This window comes from Camarhynchus parvulus, chromosome 13, assembly GCF_901933205.1.
Source record: "Camarhynchus parvulus chromosome 13, STF_HiC, whole genome shotgun sequence".
NCBI classification, from domain to species: domain Eukaryota; kingdom Metazoa; phylum Chordata; class Aves; order Passeriformes; family Thraupidae; genus Camarhynchus; species Camarhynchus parvulus.
Window position 1 is genome coordinate 14,858,369 of NC_044583.1, and position 18,947 is coordinate 14,877,315.

General features: G+C 61.4%; 2 protein-coding genes across 3 annotated transcripts; one reads left to right on the top strand and one right to left on the bottom strand.

Annotated features, from left to right (window-relative positions):
- Positions 1-6,593: 6,593 nt before the first annotated feature.
- SNCB (synuclein beta) lies at positions 6,594-10,954 on the bottom strand. Of its 2 annotated transcripts, none has more exons than XM_030957144.1 (6): positions 10,934-10,954; positions 10,238-10,365; positions 8,784-8,822; positions 8,322-8,440; positions 7,496-7,585; positions 6,594-7,350 (listed from the first exon to the last, which is right to left on the bottom strand). In XM_030957144.1, exons 2-6 carry the CDS (start codon positions 10,356-10,358, stop codon positions 7,318-7,320), a joined length of 402 nt encoding a protein of 133 aa, XP_030813004.1. In that variant the 5' UTR covers positions 10,359-10,365; positions 10,934-10,954; the 3' UTR covers positions 6,594-7,317. The 2 variants fall into 2 exon arrangements, with proteins under 2 accessions (XP_030813004.1, XP_030813005.1); XM_030957145.1 differs by lacking the exon at positions 10,934-10,954 and adding an exon at positions 10,524-10,674.
- Positions 10,955-11,533: 579 nt separating this feature from the next.
- Positions 11,534-12,942, top strand: EIF4E1B (eukaryotic translation initiation factor 4E family member 1B). The gene is made up of 7 exons (XM_030957143.1): positions 11,534-11,551; positions 11,705-11,790; positions 11,900-11,995; positions 12,110-12,173; positions 12,356-12,469; positions 12,572-12,711; positions 12,828-12,942. The coding sequence occupies exons 1-7, from the start codon at positions 11,534-11,536 to the stop codon at positions 12,940-12,942; spliced, it is 633 nt and encodes a 210-aa protein (XP_030813003.1).
- The last annotated feature ends 6,005 nt before the right edge of the window (positions 12,943-18,947 follow it).

Genomic DNA, 18,947 nt, shown 5'->3' on the forward strand with positions numbered 1-18,947 from the left:
CCCGGGAGCGGTGGGACGCAGCGCTGGGTGGGAATGCGACCCCTGCCAGGAGAGGGGGTCCCGCGGCCTCTCCTGGCACCTTCACGCACGGCTGCCCACGGTGCCGGCGGGCAGAGGTGTCGGGTGAGGAGGTGGTGGGGCGGATGCAGATGGCAGTGGCAGGGGATGCCCAGGGGCACCAGGATTCCATCCCTAGCCACAGACATGTGTCCCGTGTTGTCGCCCAAGTCGTGTCGCCAGCAGGAGGACCCTCAGCGTGCCCAGAGCTGTGAGTGCCTTGGGATGCTACCCAGAGACCCTGTTACCCTAAAGCACCGAGCACCCTAAAAACAGCACTGTTTTCCCAGCTGCCCTGGTGTGGATATGCTGGGGGGAGATATCTGATCCCTCATGTCCCAGGTGCCCCAAAACACAGCCTCTACCACAGCCCCGTGGGATGGGAGAACACTGCATCCAGGACACTGCAGCCTGGTGCCTGAGAACACCATTCAGGATGTTCCTGGGTACAGACAGGGATATGGCCCCAGGGCTGACTGGGGGCAGAGGCAGGGAAGGGGAAGCTGAGGCACCCAGCTCTGCCAGCTGCTCTGTGCCACTGAGAGGGACCCAAGTACGGCATCAATCAGCCAGAGCTGGGTGGTGACACTGGGGGACAACCCAGCCACACGTTTCATCACTCAGCACAGGATGAGGGAGAGCTCTGGAAAAGAACGAACAGAGAGAATCATATAAGCAATGAATGTTTTGGGTTGGAAGGGATCTTAAAAATAATCTAGTTTCAACATCCCTGCCATGAACAGGAACACCTTCCACTAGATCAGGTTGCTCAGAGTCCCATCCAACCTGACCTTGAACACTTTGAGGGATGGGGCACCCCAGCTTCTTTGGGCAACTTGTGCCAGGGCCTCACCACCCTCACAGGAAAGGATTTCTTTCTAATATTTAACCTAAATCTATCCTCCTTCAGCTTAAAGACATTCCCCTTTGTCCTATCATGCCACACCCTTGTAAAAAGTCCCTCTCCAGCTCTCCTTAGGTACTGGAAGGAGCTCTAAGGTCTCCTCAGAGCCTTCTCCAGGCTGAACAGCTCCAGCTCTCCCATTCTGTATCCACAGCTGAATGCCCCTGCCCTCTGATCATCAATACACTCATCTATCACAACCAGAGGCTGCTGTTCCAGAAGAGTGAAAGCCTTTCCTACAGTGCCTCTGTGCCTTTGTGGCAGACAGGCAGGGACTCTTCACTTCTCCTCTCTCCTTTCCCAGGGGTTCATTTCAGCAGCTCATGAAGTGAAAGCCCTGGCTGCATTAACAGCACACAAATGCACTGTGGTGGGTCAGTACAAAGGGAACATAAAGCACACGGTGACTTGGGCATGGGATGGGGCCACGAGTCAGGAAAGCTCATTAGGGGCTGTGAAAAACAGCAGGGCTTTGGAAGTGCAGGATGCCCCCCTGGGCACAGATGAGTGAGGGCTTGTCTTGTTGCAGAATACCCCACGGGCAGCCCAGAATGTTGGTGTTGATCAGGAAGTGTCCAGCATCGTGCTCCTCAGATGCAGTCTCTGTGCCTGGGTTGTCATGGATTCAGCTCTGGCTGGTGGCATTTGTGGCAGGCTCGAGGTCCATATCCCATCCTGCCTCCAGCTCTGCTCTGCAGAGGCTTTGTGGCATTACCAGGGAGCCATGGGAGGCATGGGGGAGCCGTGGCCCCTTGCCTGGATTCACCAAACACGGTCACGATTGCCAGAGTCACTTCCTCCCCCTGGGGAGCAGGTGAGCTGGCAGAGAACATCTGTCTGCCTTACCCAGCCTTTTCCAGATGTTCCTTTTTGTGTTGCCATGGTGGGTGTGAGGATGAATCCAAGGAAATGCTGGGTGAGTTCACTCCTCGTTTCCCTGCCGACAGCCCATAACTCACGCTCCATTTGCACAGCCCTCCCTCTCCCGGTGCCAGCGTGCTCTGACGAGTGGGGGGAGACGTTTGTAGTGAGTAACACTCACCCAGCACTGTGAAAAGCAGCTTGGGGCGGCACAGGGGGGGTGAACTCTGGTTCATGGGTCGGTGCATCTGGCTGGAGACACGCTGAGGGAGCCCGGAGTGGGGATGCTCCCACCACTGCCTGCTGTGCTGGGGGAAGGGCCAAATCAGCAAGGGCTTAGAAGGGCAGTGAGCAAAGGGAGCAGGAGTTCACACATCTCTTTTTTCCATTCCTGGGTCCCCAGCTGCTGTGACTAAACTCCCTGGAGCCAGCAGGCAGGGCAGGACAGCTGCTGGATGCTGTACTGAGCTCTGTGATTTTTCCTGGGGCCTCTAGTAACAACTGCGTTTTGTTGTTCTTGCACAGGAACACGAGCCTGAGAAAATAACAAGGCCTTTCACTATAGAAAAGCCCAAGAAGGAGTTTGTAGGTGGTGGGTTTGTCCCTGCTCTGTAAGCAGTGTGTGCTGGCAGCCAGGGGAGCAGGCAGCAGCTGCCTGGCCGGGCAGACACAGGAGCTGCCACCATCGCTGCCTGTCACTGTCCCAGTGCTCCACCATCCCTTCACACCTTCCTTTGCCTGCACTGAGAGTTTGGAGTAGAGGGACCCTCAGGCTGGTCCTCCTACTGGGCAGGGCCTCATTTGGACATTATCCTGTACTCCCACTGGCCTGCTCAGACTCAGGGAGGAGTGAAGGTTTCTCCTGCCTCAGCGTGTGAGAGTTCAGTGAGTGCTGAAGGCAAAGACCTCTACACTCCCTCTTGGTAAGGGCCAAGGCAAAGACCCTGTGAAAGCCAAAGCCATTCACACCTGAGGAAATCTGGGGTGGCCCTGGGACATGGGCAGCACCACACTTTGGTCAGGGGACTCCTTGGTGTGCCAGAGACCATGACCAGCCCGTGGAAATCACTCAGTTCTAGATATGCTTTGGTTGGAGCTCAGCAGATGAGTTGCAGGACCAGATGTGGCTGATTTATTCCACCTCCACGGGGCCTGGGATTGGTGTGCTGACCCCTGATGTCAGGATTTGAGGAGTGGGAGATGGATAGCAAACATCCACACCCACTCCGTGGGGCACTGGGTAAACTCTGACAGCACCAGTTTGGAGCCTGAGAGCTCGGTGGGACCCTGAGAGCACCAGCACTGCGTTTTCTCCTCTCCTCCCAGGAAAGACCTTCCCTCTCTTCCCTGCAGACCAGGTCGAGCTCACAACTGCGGTGAGGTGCTTCCCCCTGCTGTAACTCCAGGAGCTCTTGGCCAGGCGCTGCTGCCCTGATCCAGCACCCGCAGCTGCCCATTCCCGAGGCCATTGACAGGGAGGAATAAGCTGGAAAACACACAGCTCAAGTGCTGCTGGCACTCTGTGTATCCCTCCAAGCCCTCTCTCCTCACAGCAGCTCCCCCTCCTTGGGAGAAGCTTTGAACCAAGGCTGCACCCTGAGCTGCTGCCGCAGGAATGGCCCTGTCTGTGCTGATCCCTTTTCTCTCCACACATCCTTCTGCTTCGCTGATACAGCTGATACAGCACAGAATGAGACAGCTGGAAACCCTGACTACTCTGTGAATGGTTCTGCTGAGTTTTGGGACTCTTTTTGCTTTTAGGAGCTGTACCAAGCTGGTAAGGGCTTCAGGGCAAACAGTGGAAAATCCTCTGTCCCAGTAAGGAAAGTTGATCTCCCCCACAGCCCTGCTCTGTGCTGGTGCTGTGGCAGCCAATTGCACAGGAGTGTGAGGTGCAGGATTGCTCAGATTGTGCCTGGATGCTGCGTGGTGCCCACCAAGGGACTGTTTCTCACTGGATCTGTTTGTATCAGGATTGGCTCCTAGGAACTGAACAGCATGCTGGGCTTGGAACGTCACGTCCCGGAACTCTGGAGGTGATAAAGACAGGATGAGCTGGAAGGTGAGCAGACTCTGCTTTTCACTACCCTCCCACCAGCCAAGGAGATCTCTGTCCTGCCAGGTCCTAGTCTCCATCCAGCCAAAACACTCACTAAGAACAGCTATGCTGAGGTTTCTATTTGTGCTTTTCAGCAAAAGCCCCTCAGAGGGAGCTGTTACCAGCACAGAGGGTCAGGTTAAATGTTTGTTCCCCCAGCTTCCCTCTCCCCACACCCCACATCTCTGCTCCGTGTCACTGGAGGGCTTTGGCAAAGTGGGCTGAACACCTGCACAAGTCTGGTGCCCACTGTATCTGTGTGGGAGACACAGACAGAGCCATTTCCAATTCCAGAAGGATCAGCACCAAGGCCCTATAAGACTATGAGCAGCTGAGTTGAGCCCTGTCATCCCAGTTCTTTAAGGGGTGATGGTCAGTGCCTGTCTCTGAAATGCCCACAGAGAAGGTGGCTGTCCCTGGTGTCCTACAGACCCAGCTGTGAGGGCTGTGCTTAACACTGCCAGGCTGGGAACAACAGGACTGTCCTGCACATTCCAGGACCACAGCACCATAACTGGCTTCCCAACAACAGATCCCTATGACAGCAACATCCTGGAGATGTCTCACAACACCCTCATCCTTGCCACTGTTGAGAATCAGCTCAGGAGGGAGAACACACCCCAGAGCAAGCAAATGTGCAGACCACTCGTGCCACAAGCTCCTGACAGACCCTGCACTGCTGTGTGTGGCAGCAGCACAGCTGAACTTTGACTTTAGGAATTCAGCAGCCCAGGAAAGTGCCATAACACCACACTGACATCTTGCCTGCCGGGCCAGAGGGATGGAGGTGGAGGGAGCAGGTTACATAATCTGGGGGAAGGAAAGCCCAAGCCCCTCTGTTTGCTGGCAGGGAGCAAGGATCATTGGAATGACCTGGGCTGGCTCTTCTCCATTCTCAGTCTTCGTTGTTTTATCAGATCTTCCCCCAGGGCAGAGGAGAGGATGCTCTTGAAGGTACTGGGGCGTCAGCCTGTTGGCACTGAAAATCATGGGCAGCAGAAAAAAGTGAGCAAATTATATTTGGACAAATACCAGCTTCCTCCCACCATGTGTGTAGGATTGTCCTACACCATGGTACAGTCAGCTGAGGTACCTGAGGGCTCTTTGCCTCACCCATCCTTGTTTTTGGGCTCTTTGCCTTGCTACAGAGACCCGTGGCTGCATTTGAAGGGTTCCTACCCATGGCACCTCCTCACAGCTCCTGCCAGGTCAGCACAAGGTTCATCTTCCCACAGTGACTCCATCCATCTCAGATAAAGCCTCATGCTCAGCAGTGCTCCTTGTTGCTGCTGGGTCCCTGTCCCTCTCTCTGTTCCCACAAAGCTGTGCACCCCATTTCCAGGGTTGTGCCAGGCTTGTGCCTGGTGCTCACACCTGGCACTGCCTACATGGGGACCTCTGCCCCCCTCTTGCTGCCAAACCCTCCTGGCACACACCAGCCTCACAGCTCTGCCTTCTCTAGAAAATTGCAGCCATGACTGCAAGTCCAGCCTGGGTGTGGGCAGGGAACCTGGAGCAGGTGTTCACTGTGTGCTGTGAGGGCAGCTGCACCTACAGAGAGCACCCAGGGGAGCTGTCCTGTGAGGGTCACAGCCCTGCTGTGCAGGGGCTGTGCACAGAGGGGACACCCTGCTTCCTATAAAATGTTGGTTTGAGCAAGTTCTCTCCCTGCTCTCTGGCTTCCAGCTCTCACAGCTCTCCTGTCTCCCCCCACTCTGCCTCTGCCCCAGCCCCTTTACAGCCTCCCTGGCACTGGGGCAAGCCATGCTGCTCCTGATTTGGGTCTGCTTGCCCATGGATAGCAGAGTTGGACAAGGGAAGGAAAAAGTGCTCTAGGGGAACAGCCAGACAGCCCCCAAAGAGCAGTTTCAGTCCTTCCAATAACACACAGTGAGTGCTATGAGCACTGCTGCAACCAGAGCCAGGCTGGGATTTGCTGGCATCAGCAAACGTGTTGTGAGTCCGTGCTGACTGCTGCAGCTTCACTCCTCGCTGGCAAAGCTGGAGCCAGCACAGGTGGGGGATCTAATCTGATATTCATGGCAGGGACACTCAGCCCAGCCTCTCACCCCAGCTTGTGACGCAGTCAAGGGGCTAAAGGCTAGCTGGGAGTCCAGGGTTGGTGTTCCTGCCCTGGGAGAGCTGAAGACCCAAGGACGGCGCCGTGGGGTGGGCACAGAATCCCCTGGACCCACAGAACCCAGGGACCTCACAACCATGGCAGACATCCCACAGAATGTGTGACACCCACCTGCCCTTCAGGTGGTCACACTGCATCTGAACAAGCTGTGGGTGACAGCCATGCCCCCTGCCCCTTGAGGGGAGCAGGGGTATGTAAAAAGAGGGGAACCAGTGCTGGAGCCCAGGGCTGTGTCTACCCTGGCTTGTTCTCAGCCCCACAGAGGCCCCTGCAGATGCAAAGCCCTGCAGACAGGCAGGTGGTATGGGGGCCCTGCCTGCACCCCAAGTCTCAGCCAGAGTCTGACTGGAGTCAGGGCACAGCGACCTGCTGTGATGCAGCAGCCAGCAGACAGAAAGGCATCTTGTCCTCATGAGCAACCAGTCCTGCCCACTCCCCCAGCACCAGCCCCATTCCTCTTTCCAAAACTCCCCCTGCCACCAAAGCACGGGGCCAACCCCTCGCCAGGGACCCCACAACCAGGACCAGGGGGCTACAGACAAGAGTTGGCTTTATTCACGGACACGGGGGCAGCTGTGTCACTGGCAGCTGCCCTCGTATTGCACATCCAGCGACGGGGGAATATCCATGCCACGTCACAACACAGCGTCGGCACTATGGGACCTCGGGGGAGGCGCGGGCACCGTCACCACCCAGCAGGCTGGGGAGCGGGCTGGGGCGCCAAGGGTTCACAAAGGCAAAAGACCCGTCCACCCATAGATAGAGAGAGAGATATATATAAAAAAAAATAGTTCCACGATGACCAGAGCAGAACCACAGGGACACGCGTGCAAGCGAAATGTACAGCAGCCTGCGAGCAGGTAAACATGCTTTGTACACACACAGACACGCCGGGACACGGCCGGGGTTTATGGCGCTGGGAGGGAGACAGAACCATAAACCCGGGCCTCACACACGCTCACACTCACTCACACTCACTCACACACACCGGCCCCTGCGGGCAGCGCCCGCGGCTCGGCCACGCGCCGGGGCTTGGGGGCTTGGACACAGCGGGTGTTTCTCACTGCTAGACATGGTACGGAGACACGGACACGGTCCCTTGGAACGGAACTGGAGGAAGAACTCGTGAGCGAACGGGGCAGGCGCACCCCTGCTCCTCCCCGGCACGCGGGCACCGGCCGGGGCCGGCTGGAGAGGAGCAGGGGGCTACCGGCGGTTCGTTGTGCTGCTGGTGGAAGAGGCAAGGATGGGGGTCCATTATGCCTCTGGCTCGTATTCCTGGTACTCCTCCTGTGGGATGGGGAAGGAAAGAGCCAGTGTGAGAGTTCAGGTGGGGCACAGAGCCCCTCTCTTCTCCAGCCCAACCTCAGTTCTGCTCTGGACAGTGCACTGACCACTGTGACACTGTGTCCACTGTGCCACCCTGTCCCCTCACCTGCGGGGGTTCCTCGTAGTTCTCCCCCTCTGGCTCCAGCAGCGGCTCGACCAGTGGCTCCTCCACAGCCTCCTGGGCCACCTCCTCGGCCTGAGAGTGAACCAGGAGGTCAGTGCCACACACACAGACACAGCACCCACCCTCCCTGCCCCTGCCAGACCAGCAATGCACCCAGGATACAAAGGCTCCATGGGAGCCAGGGGGACACTGGGCACACAACACCCAGCTGGGAGGTGACATCCACGAGTCCATGGAGCAGGGGCTGTGTGTGTATGTCCCTATATACACTGTTCCCATCCCCAGCCTCGGGCAGGCAATGAGCGCGGGCACCACGTGGGCCTCGGCAGGCTGCAGGAGCTGGCAGGGCTGCGGGAGCATCCTGCATCCCTGGCAGGGGAGGGCGGCGCTGGGTAACCCCTCCCCGGGGCTGGCAGGCAGGAAAGGGGGGCAGCCAATCCCCCCGTGCAGCGGTGGCGGCGGCGGTGGCCTCATTTCTTCAGCTGATGCTATTTTGGGCTAAGCTGGAAGCCAAGGGCTCATGGGGCGGCGAGCTGGAACCCGCTGCCCCTCCCGCAGCTGTCAGGTCACCTCGCAGCCGCTGGAGCGCCGCAGGCCCGGGCCCAGGCCCGGCCGCCATGGCAGGCCCCGAGCGCGCACACGTCCACACAGGCCGCGCACGAGGCCGTGCCCGCCCGGGGCACGAGGAGACCACCTGGGCACCCTCGTGCTCTCTGCTTTGGGGCTGGGGAACAGCCAAAGGGCTCCTCGCCAGAGCTGGGCATGTGCCAGCCTCCCCACGGGCATGGCAGTGCCTGGGGACTCTCACCTTCAGGTCTGCAGGGAACTCCTCCTTCTTCACCAGCCCGGTGGCCGCCGCAATGTTGCCGGCACCGGTGAAGGCGGCCTCGCCCAGCTGGGATGCCTGCTCCTTCGCTTTCTCAGCCACTGCAAGAGCCCAGGGTGCCCATCAGTGCCCCCCCGTGCCAAAAAGGGTGCCCAGCTGTGGCTTCATGCCCTGCGCCACCCACAGGGGAGCTGGCAGGGAGATGCTGGGCAGGATCAGGCTCTCCTCACTTCCTTGCCCTGGTGGGGAGGGGAGGGGGACATGACACTGCTCTGCAGCTGGGCAAGGAGTGTGAGCAGCCGCTGCAAATCCTTGGTTGCCGGCCCTGTTATATAAGAGGCTTTAGCAGAGTGACATCAGCCCCTCAATTAGCCTCTGATCTCGTTAGTGTGGCCATGCTCTCAGGGCCGGAGTACCGTGGCAGGAAGACAGAGGGGCTCGTACCTGAGGTTACGCCTTGCACCACACCTTGGGTTTTACTCCCTGAGGGTAGAAAGAGACAGAGACGTGGTTAGAGGGACTGACAGCTGAGCTCCAACATGTGCCATGCCCAGACCCTGGCAGGGCTCTGAGCCAGGACAGCAGCCTGTGCACACCCCATGCCAGGGCACCTGGGGGGCTGAGCACTTGCCTGGCTCCCCTCAAGGCTGCTGTTGTCCCTGCAGGAGCCAGAACTGGGGCAGCACAGGGCTGCCACCACGTGCCAGGCAGGGCAGAGACCCCAGGGCCCAGCACTGTGTCAGGGCACAGCCAGGCAGGGTGAATGCCAGCAGTGCTGCTGAGAGAAACCTTCCACAGGATCCAAACCTACAGCTGGTGCCAACAGAGCATGGCAAGCCCCACAGCTGGAGTGCCCAGAGTTGGGTGCTGCTGCTGGCTGTGCCAACTCTGCCAGGCTCCCTCAAGCAGAGCAACACCACCCAGGATACCCCATGGAATGGGAGTGGGGTGTCTAGGATGGAAGGAAAGGGAGGGGCTGGGCAGCCCCTGTAGGATGGGGCCTCAGGCTGTTCCTTGAGCTGCTGCACCAGCAAATACACCCTCACGAGGATGGGGCCCAGGGCGGGCACCCACCACTGCCCAGGGGAACAGTTTTGGGGCCTCAGCTCTCCCACAGAGCTTGTGCCCTCTGGAGCAGAACAGAGCAGAGCCTCAGCCCTGCGCCCTCCTCCCTCCCACTGCAAGCAGAGCTGGCCTCAGCTCCCGGCCTGGGCATTCCAGCACCACAGACTGCCCAGGAACTGCTCCTCCTGCCAGCCATGTCTTCTAGGACTTGGCTCCGAACAGATCCCGCCCCCAAGGGGCAGCACGGAGGGACCCCTCAGTCCCCAGCCAGGTGCAGAGGAGATGCCGGTGGGGGATCAGCTCCGGGGCATTGCTTCTCCAAGGGGGACAAACGCGGTCCCCACCCCCCTGCCCCAAGACAGGCACATCGCACACAGGGGTCACCACCTCCATCATGGTCCCTCTGCTTTCCTGCCCAAAGCATCCCGGGCACAGAGCTGAGAGACCCTCAGGCTCAGGCTGGGAGCCTCAAGGGGTCCCGTCCCCGAGGGTTCCATCCCCTCAGCCTGGGGACCGGTCCCCGACTCTGCTCCTGCCTGCGGAGCCCACTCTCCTGCCCTGCAGATTCCCGGGGGGCAGCGAGGCACTGCGGGCACCGACCCTGTGCCCCGGGGCACTCCGCCGCAGGGTGGTCGTGGCGGGGAAGGAGCAGGGGACAGGGGGAACGGGGCCGGGGACAGGTGGGAACGCCAGGGGGACGGCAGGGGGATGGGCTAGAGGACGCAAGGGCAAACGCAGGAACAGGCAAGGGCAAGCAGAGAGGGCCGGCAGGGCAGGCAGAGATTAGCCAGGGATGGAGAGGCAGGGGGCAGGCAGGGCAAGCCGGTCCTTACCGACATAGAGGACCCCTTCCTTGGTCTTCTCCGCGGCCTCGGCCACCCCCTGCTTGGTCTTCTCAGCTGCGGCGACCACCCCCTCCTTGGCCTTGGACAAGCCCTTCATAAACACCTCCATGGCGGCTCTGCGGGGAGAGGCCGCAAGGCTTCACCCCGCCCCGGCCCCGCGCACCCCTCCCCGCGCATCCCTTCCCCGCGCATCCCTTTCCCTCGCATCCCGGTCCCGCGCATCCCTTCCCCGCGCATCCCGCTCCCGCGCCCCCGGCCCCGCCGCCCGCCCGACCTGGCTCGCTGTCGGCGGGGACGGGCGGGCCGGGCCGGGCCGGGCCGGGCTGCGGCGGGGCGGGCTCAGTGCGGCTGTGCCGGGGCCGCGCTGCGCCGCGCTGCGCCGTGATGCGCGGGGGGGACCGCGCCGCGCCGGGCTGCGCCGGGCTGAGCCGGGCTGAGCCGTGCTCGGCCGTGCCGAGCCGTGCCCCGCCGCCCCGCACCGCCCCGCGCCGCCCCGCGCCGCCCCGCACCGCCCCGCGCGGCAGCGGCGCCCCCAGCCCTTCGCCGCCCCAGCCCCGCTGGCTCCTTCCCCGGCTGCGCGGCTCCCAGGGGCAGTCGTTCTTCCCATCCCCATCGCTCATCGTGATCCCACCCCACGCTGTCCCCACGCCATTCTGTCCTGACCCCCATCGCGTCCTATCCTACCCTCTTCCGGTCACTTCTCCTCCCGTTCCTTGTCCCATCTCGTCGCGATCCCACTGCTTTCCACCTACAGGCTGCCCTTACCCCATTCCATCTTTACTGCCATCCAGCTCCCTCCACATTCCACCCTGTCTCTATGCCATTCCCATCCCCTCCTCGTCATGTCCTCTCCCCACCTCATCCCACCCCATTCCCATCCCACTACATCCAGTGCCGAACCCATCCCCTCCCCATCACATCCTGTCCTGACTCCATCCTCCCCATCCCATCCTATCCCTCCCTTCCAACCCGATGCTATCCCACCCTCTCTGGGTGCCATCCTGCCCTGCCCATAGCACACCACGGTCCCCACACATGGTGCCCAACTTACACAATTCTACTCCCTCATCCTGATCCCATCCCGCTCTGAGCCCCTGTCCTCATCCCCCATCTCCCTGCCCTAGAGAGGGAGCCCCCATCTCTCTGCTCCCCAAAAGGGGCAGGACTGGCTCTGTCTCCCCAGGATGCCGCCCCCACCAGCTGCAGCTGGGATAGCTCCTCATCCCACCTGCCTGTGGGTACTTAAGGGCCAGAGGCAGCCCAGGAGAGCTTCTGCTGGTCAGGATGGCTACAGGGGAGCAGGTGGGTGCTCGCCCTGTGGGCTGGAGAGGCTGTAGAACACAGAGAGCCCTGCCAGCCCTCGGGGTGCCCAGTGTGGGAGGTACGTGTGGGGCTGCAGGCTCCCTGCTGGGGTGCTCATGGGGCTCTTCGGGGCTGTCGCACCTTTCTCTGCAGAGGCAGCAGGAGCGACGCCGCCAGAGGGCTCGGCAGCAAGAGCTGCTCCCGGCAGAGATCCAGGGCAAGCACCCCCTGCAGAACAGGTATGGGAGGCCTGGCCGTGGACAGCCTCTCCCAGCACTGGGAGGGGTGTGTGGGGGCTGGAGGGGGACTCTGGCACAGCTGAACACCCCATTTCCCCTCTGTCCCCAGATGGGCGCTCTGGTTTTTCAAGAATGACAAGAGCAAGATGTGGCAGGCAAACCTGCGCCTCGTCACCAAATTCAGCACTGTGGAGGATTTCTGGGCGTGAGTGTGCATTGGGTGGGCACACCCACCGTGTCCCTTCTGGAGCTGTTCTGGTGGGGGGATCTGAGCCTGAGGCACCCATTCTCACCTGCTCTGTGTCTCCATCTAACACAGGCTGTACACTCACATCCAGCTCGCCAGCAAGCTCGCAGCTGGCTGTGACTATTCCCTCTTCAAGGTACGAGCCCCCATCCTCAGAATTCCCCCAGCACCCAGCACCATGGCGGCTCACTGGCTGCTGGAAAGGCTGCCAGCATGCCCTGGCCATAAGGTGGGAGGGGAAGCCTGGCTGGATGCAGCTCCCCAGGCCAGCTCTGGCCAGTACTTGGTGCTCCTGACTGTCCCCTTGCCTGCCCCCAGGATGGCATTGAGCCCATGTGGGAGGACAGCCAGAACAAGCGCGGTGGGCGCTGGCTCATCACGCTGGCCAAGCAGCAGCGGCACACCGAGCTGGACCGCTTCTGGCTGGACACAGTGAGTGCCACCCCTCCCGGGGGTCCTGCCTGGGCTCTTCCCCCTGCCCCAGGGCTGAGCCCCAGTGGGGACTGTCCCAGGCTCCCCTTCTCCTCCCAACAGCTGCTGTGCCTCATTGGGGAGATGTTTGATGAGTACAGTGACGAGGTGTGCGGGGCCGTCATCAACATCCGCACCAAGGGAGACAAGATTGCCATCTGGACCCGGGAAGCAGAGAACCAGGAAGGGGTCACCCACATTGGGTAATGCAGCTCTGGGGGAGGCTGCACAGGGCAGTAAGGGCTCCCCCTGCTTGGGGGAGTAGGCACAATGGGAGAAGTGGTGCTGCCCTGTTCATGCATCCCCTTCTCTCCTCCAGGCGTGTCTACAAGGAGCACCTGGGTCTGTCACAGAAGGTGGCCATTGGGTATCAGGCTCATGCAGATACAGCCACCAAGAGCGGCTCCCTTGCCAAGACCAAGTTTGTGGTGTGACCATGGGGAGAGTGGGGAGCTGCCTATGAAGTCCCCACATTCTGTCTCACAATAAATTTCTGCATCTAAGCATGATCTCTGTCTCCAGGGCTCCTGGCAACCTGGGGTAGCTCCTGTTTGTTGGGGACATTTCCTGGAAGGGAGATGAGGATATGCTAAATCCTGGCTCCTCCATTCTGGGTGAGCAAGGCCAGGAGCACAGAGCTGGCATCGTGGTGGGCTTGGGACACTGCACATGTCCTGTCACCTCCCCTAGAGCCTGGGACCCGTGCCCCTCTCCCTGAGGCTATAGGGGTGTCTCCTGTGTTTTGGGGGGCCCTGGATAGCTGCCAGAGGGATGCTGTTCTGTCCTACCCTGGCCAAGGCATGGGCACAGCTCACTGCCCTGAAAACCTGGGCATGGGAGGGACTAGTGAGGCCCAGCTCATCTGGGTCAGCTCAGCCTGGGGAGCTGGTCCACTTTTCTCCTAAGTCCCTGCACAGGTGTGGGATGTGGGTCTGCCTTCTCAGGAAGATCAGTTTCCCAGCTGAGGGCTGGCAGTGTCCCTGCAGGGTGGGTGTTGGGCTGCAGCACAGCATGGTCCCCATGCAGCATCCCCTCCCACACACACTTGCAGCACAGGTGCTATGAAGCTCATTTTCTTCCCAAGATTGTGTTGGTGCCAGACCTGCAGGCTCAGAACCTCAGTCTTTTGAGCCCTGGGACTTGCTGGCTCCTCCTTTCCATGGCTTATGTCTTCTGCTGTCCCTTCTGGCAGTCCTGGCCTCCCATACTCTCTTCCAGCCCCACCCCACACTGTCCTTTAATCTTTTATTTGTGTGTTTGATTGTTGTATCTGCACTTCCCTGCCTAGTCAGATTCCAGAGGTGGAGCTGTCTGCTCACCCCCTGACAGTGGCAGCTGCAGTTCTGCTCTCACCCAGGATATCCTCCATTCTCTCCAGCAGCACCCAGGCTCCATCTCAGCCCAGGGCTGCACCTTGTCCAGGGCCACATACCCAGCCTAACCGTGCCACATCATCAGCCCAGAGCCAGGGCTGCTTGTCCCTGCTGTGATGGCTCAGTGACTGCAGACAGGCTCTGCAGAGAGCTGTCCTGCAGAGGGATGAAGTATTGACCACTCTCTGCTCTTTGACTGGTTGTGACCTGTCAGCTCACAGCTTGACAGGCGGCTGCTGTGGCTGTGGCACCCAGGGTCTGGCCTGCCTGCAGTGCAGCCTGCAGTGGGGTTGAGCTTGCTGAGCCCTGCAGCTGCCATGGCTGCAGAGAGCTGAGGGGGACTGTGTCCCTGGGACCCAGGAACATCAGCCTTGCAGCTCCCCCAGGGCAGTGCAGGGCCCTCCACCACCCAACGTTGCTCCTGTTCCGGGCAGAGGATGATGTTAGAGACTGGAAACAAGGGCTCATCCCTGGCAGGCAGTGTGTCAGGCCAGGTCCCTGTGTCCTTGCATCGTGTGATGGCTTTGGGTCATTTCTCTGAGCAAGGGCAACAGCACAGCCCTGCCCTCCCTGGCAGGGACATGGGGCTGGGAGGTCTGCGGGCAGCAGGACTGGGATAAGGGGATGGAGTATGAGTGGGATAGTAACCCAAACTGGGGATGCTGCAGGTGGCAGGACTGGGATGAAGAGATGCAGTATAGGGGGGTAGCACTCCAAACCGGGCGTGCTGCAGTTGGCAGGACTGGGATGAGGGGATGCAGTACGGCGGGTAGCACCCCAAACTCGGGGTGCTGCCAGCGGGGCTCAGGGGGTGGCTGTGCCTGCCTTGCCCGCTGGTCCCGCACGGGCACGGCGTGCCGGCAGCCCGGGTGCTGCCTGTACCGCCGGTGCCTCGCCACGCGATGGTGCCGCTCGCCCGGCCTTGGCGGCTCCGGCGCGGCAGCGATGGCAGCCTGCCCTGCCTGCGGAGAGGTCTGTCTGCCCTGCTCTGCCCTGCCCTGCCTGCGGAGGGGTCTGTCTGCCCTGCCCTGCCTGCGGAGGGGTCCGTCTGCCCTGCCCTGCCTGCGGAGGGGTCTGTCTGCCCTGCTCTGCCCTGCCCTGCCTGCGGTGGGGTCTGTCTGCCCTGCTCTGCCCTGCCCTGCCTGCGGTGGGGTCTGTCTGCCCTGCTCTGCCCTGCCCTGCCTGCGGTGCGGTCCCTGTCCGCCCTCCCTGGGTCCCTGCCTGAAGTGGGGTCACAGCGCTACCCCAACTGCCCTCCACTCCGACCCCCTCCAGAATGAGAGACAGGCAGAGCCACGCGTGGGGCTGGCAAAGCCGAAACTGGAGGAGGGATTGCAGAGACCCCCTAAAACGCACCATTAATGCCCCTCCCCAGCAGTGACAGCGTCAAGTGTGTGAGAAGCAGGGGTTGTCTGTCCCTCTGTCCCTTGAACCTACTGCTCTGTGTCACACGGCCCTGTCACTGCCCCCGATCTGGCTCTAGGGCACCCTCAGCCAGGCTGTCCTTGTCCCCATACCCCAGCAAGGGCGCTGTGGCCATGGGGTGCCCTTGCCCCATCACGTCACAAGGCCAAGGTTAGCTGGGGCAGGAGGGGGTGCAGAGGCTGCTGCAGTGCCGTGGTTCATCACCATTCTCATGTAGCCACAGTGGGATTTCTTTTGATTGGAAAAATAATAGGAGCCATTCATCTCCATGGCTTTATGGGTTCCCATCAGCCCTGCAGCCCAGCCAGGCTGGGGGGCTGGCAGTGCCCACCCAGAGCCTGCCCTTTGGGGACACAGTGACCTTCATCCCCAACTTTTGCACCCCACAGTCCCTGTCTGAGGGCCAGAGGGTGCTGGGGGGCACAAAGTCACCCCCTGGTTGCCAGGAGCCACACAGGGAGTACAGCAGTGCCAGGGCTGCCCCCGGCCTATCTCATGCTGGGCAGCTGTCCCAGCTGGCAGCCGAGCTGGCAGCCCTGTCAATAATAATAATTAAAAATTAATACTAATCAAAAGGGAGAGGCAGATGGCAGCAGACATGCGGCAGGGCTGGAGGTGGGGGTGGGAGGCAGGGCAGACAGAGGGGCCTGCAAGGACAGGGGTGGGGGGGCCAGGAGTGCTGTGGGGTCCAGTGGGGACGGGACGTGCAGGTCAAGGGACCCACGGGGCACAAGAGGGGTGGGGGATATGGGGCTGGGGTCGCTGTGGGGCACAGCAGGAATGGGGATGGACTGTGCTGCTGCAGGGATGGGGTCCCATGTCCCCCTTTCCCTGCAGGGGTTGTGGGTCAGTGGCGCTGGGTGCCCATGCTGGGTCACCTTGCCAGCAGCTGGCATGCAGCCATGGCCAGGCACTGCCAGTCCAGCTTCTCCCTGAGTCACCAGCTCCGGCAGCAAGGACAGATCCTGCCCCTAGCACACGCCTGGTGCAGGCACCCATTCTTGCAACCAGTGAGTGCTGCAGGGTTAAAATCCCCCAGAAAACTGGGGAAGGAGCTGCTGGCTCCGTGCAGGGTGCGTGGGCTGGGGAGGAACAGGCAGCGCTGGCTCACCGTGGGAGTGGGCAGGCAGCGTGGCTGCCAGCACTGAGGCTGTGCCACGCTGTTCCCGCAGTGCCTGAGTCCCCCTGGCTGCCCCGTCACCCAGCCAGGGGCCAGGGGCATTCTGCACCTTGCAGGAGAGCTGTGGGCACACAGGGGACCTCTGTCCCTGGCTGCCACCTTCATCCCCCTGCATTCCTGGACTGGAGCTCCCCGTGCCCTCCCTGCCAGGCCCTGGAAGCGCACAGGCTGTGCCCACCCTCCATACAGAATCACCGTGGCATGCAAGGAGGGGTACCCAGGGTGAGGGGTACCTACAGCACACCGTTCCCATGACAACCTCCCGGCAGAGACAGCAGCGGTGCGGGAGATGCAGGAGGCGAGGGGCCCGTGGACCTGCCGGGCATGGGCAGGGCTGGCAGGACACAGGGGGGCACAACACAGGGGCTGCACCTCTGGTTCTTGCTCCCCCACTCGGGCTCTGCCTGCTCCATCCTGTTTCTTGCAGCCTGGGACAGACAAGCGTGGCACCGCTGCTGCTGGGCTGCTGCCGCCCTCCAGCTGCAGCTGCACGGTGGGGAAGGGGTTAAATGCCTGCAGGGCCGTCCCCAGTGCCAGCAGCAGAAGAGGCAAAGACGAGGACAGAATCTCCTGCCCTGCGCCTCAGGGAGCCTGTACCTGAGAAGGGTCCTTTGCTGTCACTTCTCATCTGGGTGGATAGCGGGCTCTGAACACGGCTGAGCACTCTCCTTCCCCGCAGGGACGGGCTGGCACTTCTCGCTCGGCAGAGGCAGGCGGGGGGAGTGGGCGGGTGGGATGGGGACAGGGCTGGGGACAGGGACGGGAGCTGTGTGGCCACAAACCCGCAGGCATGACTGCAGCACGGGGCTGTGCAGACAGTGCCACCAGCCCTTTGGGGTGCGCTCTGCTGGTCCTGTGTCATGGCCTGGGTGCCCCCCAGATGGCTGGCACGTGCCCACAGAGCCTTCATCTCCACGAGTCACCGTGTCCATACTGTCCCCGAGACTCTGGTACTGCCCCTGCCCTCACCCCCCTCCCCCAGCCCCCACAGTGGACGCCACCAGCTCCGAGGGACCATCCTGCGCCTCCCTCAACACAGACACATCCAAACATTAGCACCCCCACGTCCTCCCAGCGTGGCACGGGGAGCAGCCACTCTCCCGGTTCACAGGGGAGCAGGTGGCGGCCCCGAGGCTGCGGGGACACAGGGCACGTGGCAGTGCCTGTCCTTTCCCTCCCGGCCCTGTGCACCCCGGTGTGCCCTCACAAGGGGCTGCTGATGCTGCCCCCACAGCCATCCCTTTCCCGGGGCCGGGGGCTGCCAGGCTCCTTGCATGCCCCAGCTCCTCTGGCGGGGAGGGCTGGAGTTTCCCGGGCGGTCGATGTGCCCATCGATCCCGCACAGCTCCGCCGGCTGCTCTCCCACCGCCCTGCTAATTAATTGGCTGCTGCTGCTGCTGCTGCTGCTCTGGGAGTGCTGGGCACGGGGTGCTTGGGCTGCCTGCACCGTGCCTGTGCCCTGCCTGCACCGTGCCCTGCCTGCACCCTGCCTGTGCCCTGCCTGCGCCCTGCCCTGCCTGACCCTGCCTGCCAGCACAGGGGCTTTGCCCCACCCATGTCAAGGAGCCAGCACCCACTTCAGACCCACCTGTACCACGAAGTGGGAGCTCTCTGTTAGACTGGGCATAGGACTGACTGGCCCAGGGCAGGGTGAGTGCCACAAAGGATGGTTGGGGACAGCAATGGCCACCTGCAGCCCGCTAGCTGCCCATGCCCAGACCAGCCTCACACTGCTGACAGCTGTGCCCACCCTGCCCGCCCCAGCCTGCTGTGGGGACAGGGATGGGGACTGCCTTTGTGCCAGTCTGTAATGAGATTTCTGCTTGGCTGCCTGGATAGAAAATCCCAGCCAGAGGATGTGGAAAGCCTCTCCAAGCCCCAGCAGCCTCCTGCCCCTGCTCAGAGCATACAGAGGCGCCCCTGCCCCAGCACCCACAGTGCTCCCAGGGGGGGCATCAGCACCAGCTCCATGCAGAGCACCAGCACCTACTGCAGTGCTTGGAGTGGGTCGTTCTGGGTGCCAGGATCTGCATCCCAGTGCTGCCAGATGTCGATTCTCTGTGGTGAGGTCCTGGCACCCTGGTACTGTGTCTGCAGAGCTTGTGTTTGCAGAGTGGCACCACGCTGTGCTTCTGGCCACCTCATTTTCCCCCACAGCAGCAGCAAATCCATCTCCTCAAAAAGCAGGGAGTAACTCTTTGGGTGCTCAGGGCTACAAGAAACAGGCTGTGCCCAGTGGGCTTTGCTGCACATCCAAAAGGAGCCCTTCCCACCCCCAGCACTGCGCGTCGTTAATCTACTCCTGCAAATGGCTAATTTTGAAAATCCTCTTATCAGAATTAGGTCCTCAACATCCATATTTATTTACTTTTCATTTTCATAATCTTTCTGCTCCTTGTGTGGCTGGGGCTGTTCTCACTGGCTCCATTTCTGAGCATCCCTGTGCAGGATGACACCTGGG